The sequence below is a fragment of the Trachemys scripta genome, chromosome 5, assembly GCF_013100865.1.
Source record: "Trachemys scripta elegans isolate TJP31775 chromosome 5, CAS_Tse_1.0, whole genome shotgun sequence".
In the NCBI taxonomy this organism is placed as follows: domain Eukaryota; kingdom Metazoa; phylum Chordata; order Testudines; family Emydidae; genus Trachemys; species Trachemys scripta.
The window spans coordinates 11,923,631-11,938,186 of record NC_048302.1 but is presented as its reverse complement, the minus strand read 5'-3'; the positions used below and the strand labels follow the sequence as shown (position 1 = coordinate 11,938,186).

The 14,556-nt window shown below is 40.2% G+C and overlaps 1 protein-coding gene and 1 long non-coding RNA gene across 7 annotated transcripts in view; one reads left to right on the top strand and one right to left on the bottom strand.

The window, feature by feature from the left end:
- The window catches only part of SLC4A4 (solute carrier family 4 member 4), a 250,479-nt gene extending 239,504 nt beyond the window's left edge, over positions 1-10,975 (top strand). For 3 of the 6 annotated variants that reach the window (XM_034771671.1, XM_034771669.1, XM_034771666.1), the window contains 4 exons: positions 877-1,038; positions 4,416-4,512; positions 7,103-7,182; positions 8,824-8,961. In XM_034771671.1, coding sequence (XP_034627562.1) covers positions 877-1,038; positions 4,416-4,512; positions 7,103-7,146 — 303 coding nt within the window. In that variant the 3' untranslated portion in view covers positions 7,147-7,182; positions 8,824-8,961. Of the gene's footprint in view, positions 1-876; positions 1,039-4,415; positions 4,513-7,102; positions 7,183-8,823 lie in introns of all 6 variants that reach the window. The other 3 variants (XM_034771668.1, XM_034771667.1, XM_034771665.1) reach the window with 1 other exon arrangement.
- LOC117877959 lies at positions 1,032-12,426 on the bottom strand. Its single transcript, XR_004645862.1, has 3 exons — positions 12,204-12,426; positions 8,802-8,895; positions 1,032-1,998 (listed from the first exon to the last, which is right to left on the bottom strand). It is a non-coding gene; the product is annotated as an uncharacterized LOC117877959 (long non-coding RNA).
- Between the last annotated feature and the right edge of the window lie 2,130 nt (positions 12,427-14,556).

The window sequence follows — 14,556 nt, the reverse complement described above, 5'->3', positions numbered from 1 at the left end:
ATGGGACGCATTTACTCTTGTGTTGATGCTGTTAGAAGGAACAAAGCTGATGCAGTTAAGAAAATTCACTGTGGTTCCACTGTGGAAACATTCCTATGTAGAAAGATACCTTTAAAATCAATATATCTGGTCTGCTGGCATATTAAGAGCCATATCTTTACAAAACAGGAGTAAAAACATTTAGCAAAGGCATCTGAGAGACACTGAGCTGGATTCTCTTCCTCATGTGCACAATAAGCAGAGATCTGAATGGACTCCAGTTACACATCCCCAGTTTGTTACACCTGTGCAACCCCCCGAAACGCGATGGGGCTGCACAGGGGTAACTGAGAGCCTGGCTTGGCCTGCAGAGTTTCAGTTGCTGGTGATGGTTCACAAGAAGGCAAGAACCCAGCTAGACTTTTAGTTCCCAAGTTAAGTTTGAAGAACTGGCAGTTAGAGAAATCAATCCTGTTTACTTGTAACCCAAGCACCTTTTAATACAGAAATAACTGGGACACAGTAACCATGGAACCACTCAATGCCATGTTTTCCAAAGTCATTTTTCAGGGTAGAATTGTAAGTTACCTGTGACAGGTTATAGTGTAACCCTGTATATTATTCCTGTTTACTCTGACTTGTGGTCACCTAAGACATTGAAACCTGGAGTCCAAATCAGCTCCAGGGTTTAGATGTCCAACCTGACGTGAGCTATTGCAGTAGCCTATCAGATTTCAGACGTGTTAATTTGCAGACAGGACTGAGGCATTTGTGAAGAACAGTGTCCGATTGAATACACAGGGTAAAGCCAGAATCCCTGACTAAAGGTAATGTCCTCAGTGAGTTAGGGGAATGCTAACATTTAAATAAGGGAATGCTGAATTTCTGTCCCACCAGATCCTGGCGCTTGTGGCCGTCAGAAAAGCCATGGACTACGTCTTCTCCCAGCATGACCTCAGTTTCCTTGACGACGTCATTCCAGAAAAGGACAAGAAGAAGAAAGAGGATGAGAAGAAGAAGAAAAAGAAGAAGGGCAGTCTGGATAGTGACAATGACGATGTAAGGAGCTTCCTGCCATCGTAAAGTAATGACCTCTAGCTAGCTAATACTGGGTGTCCCTAGGTGCACTCCCTCCTCCCTGCCTAGTTTGACTCAGACTCAGCATGATCTTTACCCGCTGCAGGCACCTGGCCCTGAGCTTGTCATCTTTCAGATGTCCCTAACCTCCGCTGGCGGAACGTTCATTTCCGAGAACCAAGAGTCCCGTTTTCACAAGCACACTCTACTCCGTGTCTATTGAAATGTTATATGTTCTGAGTGCTCTCTCTTCCCTAGTCTGTTTACGCCCTGACTCTTTCACTTCTGTTTTTTGTTTTGCTCTTTAGGATGTAAGAGCTCTGGGCAACCAGCTCCACTACCAGCGAAAATAATACACTTGTTTGGAGTATTCCACAGCTCTTTAATTCATTCATTTCATTTTTAAAAGCGCACAAAGATGTGACTTGCTTAGTCACATTCTGCAAGGTCTTTTATTTGTGGCTGGTAATCCTGGCTTGAAAATTGAGAGAGGATAAGTGGCTGTCTAGAGTGTGATTTACTCGGAGCTCTAATCTCTGATTGTCGTGTGCATTAAAATAATGAAGCATAGCTGCTAATGTTGCTCTTAAGTGCTGTGACTGATCCATGTGCCTTAGAATACTTCAGTTGGGGTTTTTTTGTTCCATATGCACTTAAACAAAAATATTGCCCTTGTGCCTTTAAAGCATTTTCCTACCAAGGCTCAATTTGAGGTCACCTGTCTATTAAATCACCCTCTTTCTCTTGGGGAGTTGGCTCTCTTTACCCCCAGCTGAATGACAATGGGAAAGGACAATGGGGCTTTAACTATTAAAGTACAATGAGGCAGAGAGTTTGGGCTAGTGTTAGTGGGGCTACTTCTTCCTCTGCTCCATGAAGAACCTGACTCCTGTGGCTGGGGGAGGAAGGATGCTCCCCTGAAGAGGAATGCTGCCCCTCCTCCTAGGAGAAGAAAGAGGTGAAAAAATAGCACAAATTGCACATTCAACTTAGAAATTCCATACAGGTACTTTTACAGTGCACTCTATTATCCCACCAGTCAGCCCATAGGATGCAAGTTTCAAAGCTGCTTCTAGGCTCCATAATCAGCTGATCCGTTGGACCAGCCCATGTCAGACAGCTCATTATAATATTCCCAGAACGTCCTACATTGCCCCCAGGCCCAACAACGTTCCATGTACATCACTGGAGCTAAGACCCATTGTGCATGATGAAAAGGAAGTTACTGGATTGATTTCTAACACTTTCAGTGATTATAGCAGTACGCCTGAGTGCAGGGTGGTTGTGACTGTTGTGTATTTACTCAGGATATCTAGTTACTGACATTTACAGTATTTGGTTGTATGGGAGGCTGGCTTACCTAACATTCCCTTTAGTTAACATTTCTTAGGACATTTTTTCAGCACTCATTGTAACAGGATTCCTGCAGATAGTATGTGGTGGTATATTTTTTTCTTTTATTCTATAAACCTGCCCTTGGGAGATGGCACAAAGCAGGTTGGGTATAATGTATCAATGAACACGTGTCCAAAGATGACATTTTAGGGCATATAGAATATATATGGCCTTAGAGAGAATGAACGAGGCAAGACCTGTTGAGTTCTAAGTAAGGATTTGTTAGCAATTAGGTGCAAAGGCGGGAACAGCTCAGAAGCACATGCAGGTATCCCATCCCTGGTTCCCTAGCCTACATGGGTGCCCATCATGAGACACCTTCAAGGAGTGCCAGAAGCGGAGCATGTTCTGAACATCAGACCTCATGAAAGTGTTTCAAGTTGGGCTCCCAAAAATTACTAGTAACTCCTTTAAAAAAAAAAAATAAAAAAAAAATTAAAAAAAATTTTGGACCACTATGTTTAGATCAGGATTCACATTTAGTAACCTTGTCAGAGCTGCCAAATGCTGAAGATGCAAAACCTTTAATGCTTTTCTTTTTTTGCATATTGAGATTTGAGATCTCTTTTCTTGCAAATGGTAATGTATAAAGAAGAACCTCTAGTGTCAGCGTTTTCATCACATTTATTATATTCCTTTGCCTGGCAACTGTGATTTGTTGGAGGGTAATTTGGGATGGCTTCATTACCTCTCTGGATGTTTGCTGTTAAACCATCCCTGTCAGAACTGAAGCTCACAAAAATATTTCTGAAGAGCAAATGTTTTGCCTTTGAAATGTACCAGATTCCCACTAGAAACATTTGTAAAATACCCAACAATCGGTACAGATACCACAAGACCTCTGTACAAGGTCTTCCTACCCAACCTTTCAAATGGCATACTGTGCCGGGTCCATCAATGCAGGACCTATATCTTTTCAGGAACAATATCTAAACATTTCTAGCAAAGTGCAACTTAATATTAATTGCTTTCCCAAGTGCTGGTATGCCCTTCCTCAGTTATGAGAAAGTGTTTTTATTTACATGGGTAACCAAGGCTTTTAACTTTTAAGCGTGTTATTTAAGTTCCACTGAAGTCAATAGGACTTAAGTATGTGCTTAACTGTTTCCTTGAATGGCAATCCAAATTAATAGAGTCTAGCCTTTCCTGTCGGTACACTATTCCTGGAACATGGTGTTTATCAGTTGCTACGGGTCTGAGCCAAAGCCCCTTAAAGTCAAGAGAGGGCCCTCAGGGAGAAAACATGTGGGACTCACTTGCTAAAGTACTGGCAACCCCTCTCTGCACCGAAAATACCTCAGAGTGCTGTGTGATGGTGCTAGCTGCTTAGTCATGCTTCTGCTGGATTATAAAAGCTCTTACATGGAGTGTGGAAGTAGGGAACTAAATTAAATGTAACTTGAATTGGAATTGGGACTGGTCATTTTTTTGAATGGGGGGGGGGGATAAGAAAGCCCGTCTGACAGGGGATGCTATGGGACTCTGCCCATCTCAGTTATAGCAACTTCAGAGGAAAAGAAACATCCCTGAGGCATTTCAGAAAGAAATGGCAGCAGAGGGATACTTCTGATGGGTTTTCACACGCCGCAGTCCTGTGTGATTTCTCACTGAGAATGCAGCATACATCTGTATTTTCCATTCAGCTTGGGGCAGTTGCCCCTCTGGCATCTTTGAGCTGGACACAGGGCAGAGTTTTATAAATTGGGGACAAGGGGCGGGACAGAAGGTGGAAAGCTCCACTGCGTGCGTCTTTAATCTGTCTTGCTTTTGTAGTAAGGGAAGGGGAAGTATGGTGTGACGGGGCTGCTGAGCGCATGGAAACGACTGAGGTGGACGATCCCTTTTTCCCTTTCTCACTCCTCTCCGCCAGTGGCGCTGTGAAGGATGGATTGAATATGTGGGGGACACTAAGAGAGAGAGAGCAGTGGCAATGTTCTAAGACCTTTTGCACGTTTCTTTCACAGTCCGACTGCCCCTACTCAGAAAAAGTCCCAAGTATTAAAATTCCAATGGACATCATGGAACAGGAACCTTTCCTAAGTGATAGCAAACCTTCCGACAGTGAGTAGAACTAACCTCTTGCATGCCTGCTTGAGTGTGTCTTGCACTGCCAAAAAGATACACACACGTGTATATACGCACACAGAGACTGAATTAAAAAAAAAACAAAGATCTGTCCTATCCCTTAGAAGTTTTCTCTTTTCCTTTTTAAAACAATTTTCAGGCCTCTAGTTTTTTGGGGGAGGTTTGTTTTTTTTTCTTTTTCTTTTTTTGCAAGTTTTGTGTTATCCTTCTTGGTGCCGCCACCTTAACTGCCTCTACTCAGCTACTAACAGGTCTCTCGCTAGCTCTCTCTCTCTCTCTCTAACCCTCTAAATCATCCAGTCCATTTCTGGCTGTTGTTGTTTTTGTGTATGTGTGTGTGTCTTGGTGTGGTATCTACTTGGTTTCTCTCCCTTGCTGTTAATGTTCTGGATTGCAGCGGGTAGAAACAGCACCACTGTCCATTACTGTTTTTGTTTCCTTAGGTTCCAAACAATCACAAAAATCAGCGCTTAACAAATGAGGCCTGTCATTGATCTTCTTAAATCATTTAATTGACAAGGCGGTGATCATTTAAACCATGCAGCATTAACATATTTGCCTTCTTAGGTGACTTGCGTTTGTTTTTTTTTTATTCGAATATCCACAATTGATTATATTTTTTTCCCCCTTTTTAACTTTTGTTTATAGCCATTTGCATTTTCTAGTGTTATAATTTGTTTAATAGCCTGGAATTTCAGATTAATTGCCATGAGTTCTCAGGGGGTCTGTGTCAGCTTTTTAAAATGACAAGCAGTAGATGAAAATGCTGTTTGGGAATAATGGAATTGGAGGGGAAACACAAATTATTGTATTAAAACAATTATTGAGGTGCTGGCAATGAGCATTTAAGGGTCAAATAGTAAATTCTTTTTGACTTTATTTATGTTCTCTGTTGATGAAGATTATGGATGCGTTGTACTGCAATTTGAAATTTCATAGCTATCCAATTTCCTTTTTGTTTAAAGGAATTCCGTCAATGTTTAGGCCCAGAGGATATCATTTTAAAAAGTGCGCAAGTGACTTAGGCTTTGTCTACACTACAATCTTAAATTGGCCCATTGATTGTAACCAATGAGATGTAGGTGCTTTTGAAAAGTGTACCTATAATAGTGTGTGTGTGTTAAAGAGACAGAGAAACCGGATATGTATAGAAATTGATAGAAATCCAAATACAACAGCATTATTGTGATTGTGAGAACCAAAAAGTGATGCAGACAATTCTTGTTTCACTGATCAAATGGCCTGAAATGCTAAAAATTAGAGTTGCACAACTTACTCCATTTGAATAATTTAAAGTGTTGTTAATGTGACAGGCAAAAGCATTTTTCAAATATGATTTTTATTTTGACATTGCCCCAGTACTGTAGATGTAAAATCTGATTCAGCCTCCTTGCTGATCAGATATACCAGAAAAATAAATCACCCAATATGGTGAACTGCACAGAATTACAGGAGGGTGGCTTATCATGGCGCTCAGCCTAATGATCCCACTTTGACCCCCTTTGCAATGTCTGTGCATGTAAAAATAATCTAATCTTTCACTAGCATAATGCTGTATTACTATAGTTCAGGATCTGTTGAGATCTTCATAACAAGTCAAATTATCAGAGCACTTCCCACTCAGAGTGGTGAATAGCTAAAACGTAGAGTGGCTTGAATAAATATTTTAGATGTATTTTTACATTTTGAAAAATAAAATTGACTCTTATTTATTGGCAAGGCAAAAATTATAATGGAGGATTTTCTTGCTCTTGAGAGAGTAGCTGGTATCTGTCTACACTGCGGTATCATCCTGCGAAAGGCTTTGTTCGAAAGCATAATAATACTTCTGCAGCATGTTCACAGCAGTTTACAAATATTGAATTCATCCAGTAGGATGGAAGGATTAGATGTTTATCAGTACATGTTGGTAAACATCAGTTTTCATCATTATCCATTGATAATTGAAATTTGCAGCTAGGTGATGTAAGAAAAATGCACTTAGAGTTTGATTTAAGGATATTTACTCTGTAGACTTTGACGGGTGTTGACAACTTGTGTCTTAACAGTTACAAAGCTTAAATTTTTTCCATCTTTGCGTTTGCTATCATTAAATTATTCTGACCCTCCCATATTTTTCCACAAATTTAAATCAATAAAAGCTGGAAAAAAATTTAAATTGAATTTTGCAGCCCTAATTACACCACCCTCCAGTTAAGTATGGAGTGAGTTTTCATGCTATGTTTGGTTGGTCAGAACATTAGAGGTGAAGTTTCAAACAGTGCTGGGCCAATGAAATATGCATGTAGTGGTGGGTGCATGGGTATCTACTTTTTAAACTGCAACCAAAAACTTGCCTCTGTGCATGCAAAGTGACGACGTTTGAAAATTAGCATTTTGTGTCACACTGATGGCAGAGGTTTTTTCCCTTCAATTGACTGTCTCAGCTTGATTCTGTTGATGTCTTCCATGCTTTTTCAGAATCTGTGAAATTCCATAGTTAAATATTTGGGGACTTGCTAGAGGGGAACTTTATATTTTTAATGGCTGAATGCTGTGACAAACGATTTTGTTTTTTCTTAAACAGGAGAAAAATCACCAACATTCCTTGAACGCCATACATCATGCTGATAAAATTCCTTTCCTTCAGTCACACACTATGCCAAGGTAGGAGCTTCCACAGCACGGTCTCAGGAGATGTATTGTACGTTCAGTAAATACAATGGAGGTGTGGCTCTCATGAGGTATATGATAGGTCCAGGCTGAAAGGGAGGCTTGCTTTGCAGTGGGGCAAAAAAAAAAAAACATCTGTATGGGGTTCAATCCAGTTCCCATTTAAGTTAATGGGAATTTTGCCATTGACTTAATTGTATCAGGACACACAAATAATAAAAGCTGAGTTATAACTTAGCAGAGGGACCTTGAGGAACTTATTACCCTGAAACAATTGCTGCCACAAAAGCGAAGTCGTCTCATTGACAGATAGGATTTTCTTTAATTGTGTATCAAGACAGACTGTGTGTACCTGTAAGGAATTATGCCAGGCCACAGTATAAGAAAGTTGAGGTACTTGCTGTTGTTTAACTGCATCTATCTGCATGGGTGCGCATGCCTACTAGGACCAGACATTCAGGAGATGGTGATGCCCCTCCTTCGTATGTTTGAGAGCATTCTCCAGAACAGGAGGAGGGTGGTGGCTCTCTGAGTCCCAAGCAGTACTGCCTAACATTCCTCCCTCCCAAACACCTTCACTAGCAATGGAGCAACCGGCTGTAGTGAGGTTTCTCCAGGATTGGTTTTCAGGGGGGTGAGGTGCTCACAAGCACTTTACCCAGGTGCTATGAGCGCAGAACCCAGACTTTGGCCCCTCGAGTAGCAGCAGATTGTGGGATAGCCTATTAAGTAATAGTCTGTAACTTGAGTTTCATATGCCCCAATTCAGCCAGGTACTTACACACATGCTGCTGTTTAAGGAGTAAGTGCTTATGTACCTGGCCAAACTAGGGCCACAAACAGGTTTCCACAATGAAAAAGAAAATCCCATCCCCACTGGAGTGGGAACTGTGATTAAAAACCCTTTTACCAATCACCCTGTTTAAACATGGCTGCAGTAGCATGTTTCAGTAGGTTCTGAGCCTAGCACTGACATGGCCTTGCAGTGCTGCTGGTGGGAGAGTCAGACTATTGAATTTACTACTCAAACAGCCAGAGAGATTTTGTCCAAGAATTCCCAAAGATTAGCAAGTGATCTCTTCATGTTAAAACAAAAAGCAGCAGCTTTTTATTTTGAGTGCATGACATGATGGATCTCAGGTGTAATGAAATAAAATATACATATCTGTAATTATTCAGTGCAGGAGAATTGTTAGCTTCTTGCAGGATTAAGCCCCAAAGTTGGATTTATAAAGGCATGTAGGATTGTGTTAGGAATAGATACCACAGACTGCAGCCACCACTGAATATTTGGGCTGTTTTAATATACATAGGACTAAAATCCTGAATACTCTGTTATTTATGCATGAATTGAGTGAGACTTGACTATTCATCCCATTTCTAGACATACCATCATCTCTTAGACTAACAAGCATTATTTGGCCAGTAAGAAGTAAAATGTTAAGATTCCCTCATGTTAAAACATAGTGAATGCACTTTATTTTCATGTGACTTGTCAATAGTTGCATGCACTGGTAAATCAGAAGTGGTATTTTGTAATGAAGGAGTTGGGGAGAAATCACTTGATCCTTTCAAAATGCACTAGAAACATAAATTCAGTCCATATGTTTTACCTTGTTTTCTTTTTGCTTTCAGCCCTCCACGAACTCCAGTGAAAGTTGTGCCTCAAATTAGAATAGAACTTGAGCCTGAAGACAATGGTTATTTCTGGAGGAGCAGGGGAACAGAAACTACTTTGTAACTTTTTTGTTTGTTAAACTTATACTGAACTTTTTTTTTGTCACCAGCCAAATATTAAAATGCTCTCTGCTTCCCTGCCGCATAGGTAAATCTGACACACACTGTACCTTCCCTCTACCTTTCTCACCCAGTTTTTCCACTCACCAACATTCGTTTTTGCCTTCTGTCACTCAGACACACACGCATCTCTCATTTTTTTAAGCAGAGGGCAGAAGTATTAAGGATATATTATAAATACCGTTGTGAAATGTCAGAGGAACTGACATTACCTTAGTTGTGAATCAGTGTTTGTTTTTCTTTTTTTCTGTCTGGCAGAACAAAACTGACCTCCAGGCTAATTCAATGTCTTTACTACACTACTGGAAAGTGCTGCTATACTAACTTGCTCTTAAAGTCTATACTTGTAGTGTCAAGAGAAGGAAAACTTAAAGGTACTTCACTCCCAGCACAGACAAACTATTGCCAGCGTTGTAGCTTGTGTTCTGAAATGTCCCTTTCCTATGCAACTTTTTTTTTAAACACTTTAATGGACTTATCTGTCAGGTACACTGAAGAGTGTTATTTTCCTAGATTATTTTGTTTAAATTATGGGGCCTAACCTGCAACTTTTTTGTCAATTTTTTAAACTTTTTTTTAATTACTGTAAAGAAAAATGAATTTTTCCTGCAGCAGGAAACATATAGTTTGGAGTAGTTCTACCTCTTATTGCTAGATGCCAGGCTTTCTGTAAAAATGTATTGTACGATATATAATGTGATTTTTACAAAAATTACACAATCTCCAAGTCATGGCATAGGGCTGGATCAGTTTTAATAATACCTTCCATCTGAAGCTTGTTTGTTTTTAAAGACTCTAGCTGTACATGAAGGTGACAGGATGTAGGTTAACTCTTGTGTGGTGTAGGAAGAGACTTGCATTTAATGGCAATAACTGATGTACTGACTGGTAGTGTCAGTGGACAGATGCTGATTGTATTAATTTTGTTGCTTTCCAATACAGTACAGTTAGAATTATTTCATGTACAGACGTGTGTGGCTGTACACATTTGCATGTAATACAGCGTGGACACCATGATCATATGGTTAAGAGGAAGATAGTTTTTAATCTTACTTATCTGGATATATACATCCATAACATTTCCTACTTAGGAAAGCCACCAATCAGTCATGAAAGTCTACACTCTGAATGCAGATAAATGTACTGTACTCCCCCAGATCCATTCACCATTGTGTATAGAACTTAGAATCCACCATGACAAAGATACCATTTAGAATGCATCTTTTTAAATGGATAAAATATCCACATTACTTTGCTTCTAAACAAAGCAGGCAAATGTCACTTTGAATGAGGTATTTTTTATCCTCTCTTGTATATACTTTAAAAAAATAAACATACCAAACCATTTTGGAAATTGGGCATTACTATGAAATTTATCCATGTGACTGTCTGACAAGGTTCCATTGTACACACAGTCATGGCATCGTTTATCCTCCATGGGGGACTCTTAGTTGCTACTCAGCTAGGGGTCTGCTCCAATTTCCACTCCATTGTTCCTTCAAGGGCCCCATGCATATTTTTCCAGCCCCTTCACCCACCCTACCAACAAGGGTTCTAGAAGAGCCCAGATGCTCAGGCCTTCCCAGCTGGTTTTTACCTCCAAACTCCTCTTCTCTTGGGGAACAGTCAGGAAATGCTGACCCTGTCGACAGCATCTTACCACCTGTTTCTCCACAGCATTTGGAGAGGAGACTGGGCATGAGAGAGCACTGTTTCGGGCAGAGACTTTTATAGGGTCAAGAAACCCAGGGATTGGCACTCCACTTTTATTTGCCCCTCTGCCAGATCTACTGTGTCTGTGAATGAAAGTGAAGAGAACAGTCTGGCCCCTAGCCATTGATAGTAGCCGCACCTCGGAGGGGTGTCGGAAGTGTGGTAGCATGCAGCTGCTTCTGTTGAAAGCAATGGGCGTCTTGCCACAGGCTGGGTTTCCTCCTAGTGGCTTTAAGGGGCTGGCCTAATATTTGATACCATGTGCATTTAAAAAAAATAACCTGTGGGCCCCCCCCCACAAGCTACTTTCTAACACTTTGTACTCGATGCCTCAGGGGAAATGAAACTGCTGCAAGATGACTAATGGCCTGCAAAGCTGTAATGAAAAGAACACAGCCCATCTTCAACTAAAAACATCAATGTCATGAGAGTTCTGAGACCCGATAGGCCATATTTTAGCCTCCCATCACTAACAGGCACAGAATAGTGTAGAGGGGTTTTTTTTCTTCGTCCAAATATGCTATAGCAGTCTCTGGAAACGTTATTTTTAAATAAAATGCTGTATTAAGACAGCCGAAATATGGACCATAATAATTGCAGCCTGACCTTATTAGGGCTGTTGGGCAGGTATAACTGGCATTGCCCTGTTGACGCTACACCAGTTTGCACCCATCCAGAAACCAGCCCATTATTCTCCGACTGTCACTGGTATTATTTACGAGCTACACCTATAACACACCAGTGTATCATGTTTAGCAACAACATTGCACATTAGAAGTTGGGGGTGGGGTGGTAAATACCTTTTTTTTTTTTTAAATGCCAAATTCAGCATCCCACCTTACATCTGCATTTAAAAAACAAATATACACCCTCCCCCTCCAAAGCAGGCGATCTAAGGTCCAGCCCTTGGTCAGTCCAAAAAGTTAGTTCTGCTTTAGAGGGACAAAATAAAGAGTAATTCGCTGTCACTTGGAAAGTTATGAAAATTGGTGACAGTGACAAAGGGAAGGAAATGCGACCTTCCTTCCTTGGCAGATTAGCATCCAATAAACAGTCCAACCCTGATTCTCCTAAGTGACAGCTGAAACCTTCAGGAAGGGAGTGTATATTGCCTTCAGCTAACACAGCTGGCCAACTGGAGGATAGATACTTAGGGTTGTGCTGTGTATCTGGGTGTGCTCTGTTCATTTAAAACATAAAACACTTTTCATTCCTCTATAAAAATCACAACCCACTATAATGTGAAACAACAGAGCCAAGTACCATGTACAAAGTATGCGTGTGTAGGATTTTGTTCTCTTCTGCTCAGACCCTCTGATTTTGGTTTAGAGAAACCCACATGTGCTTGCTGAGGAAGGATTGAAATAAATTAATTCGTGTTGGACAACAGCAGATTTTTTCTTTTTTTTAGAAAAGCACTGAAGGAAGAGAGAATAAGAACTGCTTACAATGCACCCTCCCGCCCCCACACACATAGCACAGCAAATCTTTACATTTGCTATTACCTGGTGATCAATCTCCAGAAAATGAGGTCTTCCACTTTTGAACCATGTTAAATGTACTTGAAATGTATTGACTGCTGATTTCTGTCGTCTTCTTTGCTTTAACAGATTGAGCTCTTGTACAGAGGGTGACACTGTTTAGGGATGGGAGAAAAAAATAATAATCAAAGATTGGTAGTTTTCTCATCTATACACATTTAATTCCTTTGTGGCAGAAGCCTGGGATTTTTCAGGACCGAGCACTAAGCTGAATGGTTTTTGTTTGAAACAAACAAACAAACAAACAAAAAGACCTACTGGCTCCAAAAGGTGAACTGCAGCCAAGTGGCCCTTTGATAGCATCAGCCTATCTAGGGTCTCATGAACTAGCATTTCATTGCACTCTTTCAGCCTTGTGACACTAAATAGCAATTATGTCAAAAAATCGTGGCAGTGTTTGGATGGGGGAAGTTTGCCTCAAATTTATGTTTTGAGAGTGCGTTTAGGAGCTGAATCAAAATCCACCGAAATCAATGAGCACCCTTAATGAGATGAGCTTCTGCTACTCAGGGCTAATATTATCCAATGAAACTTTACAGCTAACTCTGTCCCAGACCTACAATGTGAAAATGGTGATTGTCTCCCTCTGTCTCATCTTTGTAGCCATTCCTATGGCTGATACATATATGTATTCATTACATTTTTGGAATCAACACGCACTTTCAGATACTTCTATTATTTTGAATCCTCTTAAGTCTGTATTTGCTTTGGAGGAGAGAATAAAAACTTATTTTAAAATGAAGTAGATCAAGATGGTGGAACAAAAAGGAAAAAAGCAGAAAACATTTCAATATATTAATGATTTTTTCCAGTAATATAAAAACGTGAAATTCCTTATAACATTATAGTATTTTACAGTTTTATGAAGCTTTCTATTGTGACTTTTATGGAATCAAGAGATGAACAAGATGAGATATTTTAGCATTTATATTTTTCAAAATTAAATGTGTACTGAAAATAAAGTAACTTTATGCATTTATTGGTGAGTCAGTTTCTGTTGCGACTCTCTGTTACTGCATTAAAGAAAGATCATTAGTATGCACAGGGCAATGTGTTTATCTTTCTGGGCAAAATATTTGACAGATCCCTTAGCAATTACCCCATTTTTAGGCTCATGGAGATAAATAGGAAACAGTTGTTGTGAATCTTAGGCCAAGCTCCTCAGTTGGTGTAAATCAGCATTGATCTCAGAGGAGGATATGGCCCTTAGGGTTTCAAAAATGTGCTTTAATATGATGGAATTATCATCCTGTTAGGACACTTTAAAACAAGAATCTTTCAGTATAGACGCCATATAAAATATTCGATACAGCAACAAACCACAGGGTCTCTGCAGAACAAGGTTCAGCATAGGCAACCACTCTGCCTCTCTGTCTGGAGAGGCCATTTCTAGGAGCAAGATTTTCATTCACTCACTTCTAATTATTAAGATAGCCATGTGCAAGCCACAAAAACTACCAGGAACCAGACTGAACATCAACTGCCCTCAGACAGACCACCAAATAGCCTCAAGATGTTACTGACTCAGTTACTATTTAAAAACTCATTATGATGTCAAGTCTCCCAGCAGTAGCGTTGGTCAGGAATTTTTCAATTGATTGTTTTATCCAAAAAAAAAAAAAAAAAAACACACCAAAAACAACTCCCTGATTAGTCAAAGTTCTTTGTGAAAACAGCATTAGGGTTCAACAAATTTCAACTTGAAAAGCTACAAAACTCTGGAAACGTTTTGACATTTTCATTTAGAAATTTAATCTAATTCCACTGAAAAAATAATTGTAAAGTCACGATCAACTGAAACGTTTTGAAATTATCAAAATGACTTCAGTTTGAATACTTTTGAGATTGACTCCTCCTTCCCCCCCTTCAGAGTAAGGAAATATTCATGGTATGGGAAAACCATTTCCACCTATCAGTGATCATAGCGGTTCCTAACAGCCCTCTGGATCTTTAAAGTCTCCACCTAGCCTCAAAGGCAGGTTGGACTTCTCTGAATGTTCTTAGCCATCAGTGGTCACAACACCTGCCCATAAAGACCATCAGCAGGCAAATATGGACTGCTGCCAAAGGGAGCAGGCGGCATGTCAGGCACCACGCCACCGCCTCCTGTTGCCATTTGCTGCTTTATATATTACTACCACCATATATGTAAGTTAGTTTACATAACAGCACCACAACAGGCACCTAAAGCCCACAAGCAGCTTATCCTGTAGAGCTGGCACATAGTTGGGTCTGCTGAGCTGTGCCTTTTCTGCCAGGAGAGCTTGTGATTAACAGTGGTACATTCAAGGGTCTAATAGCTGCTGGGGAAAGTCAG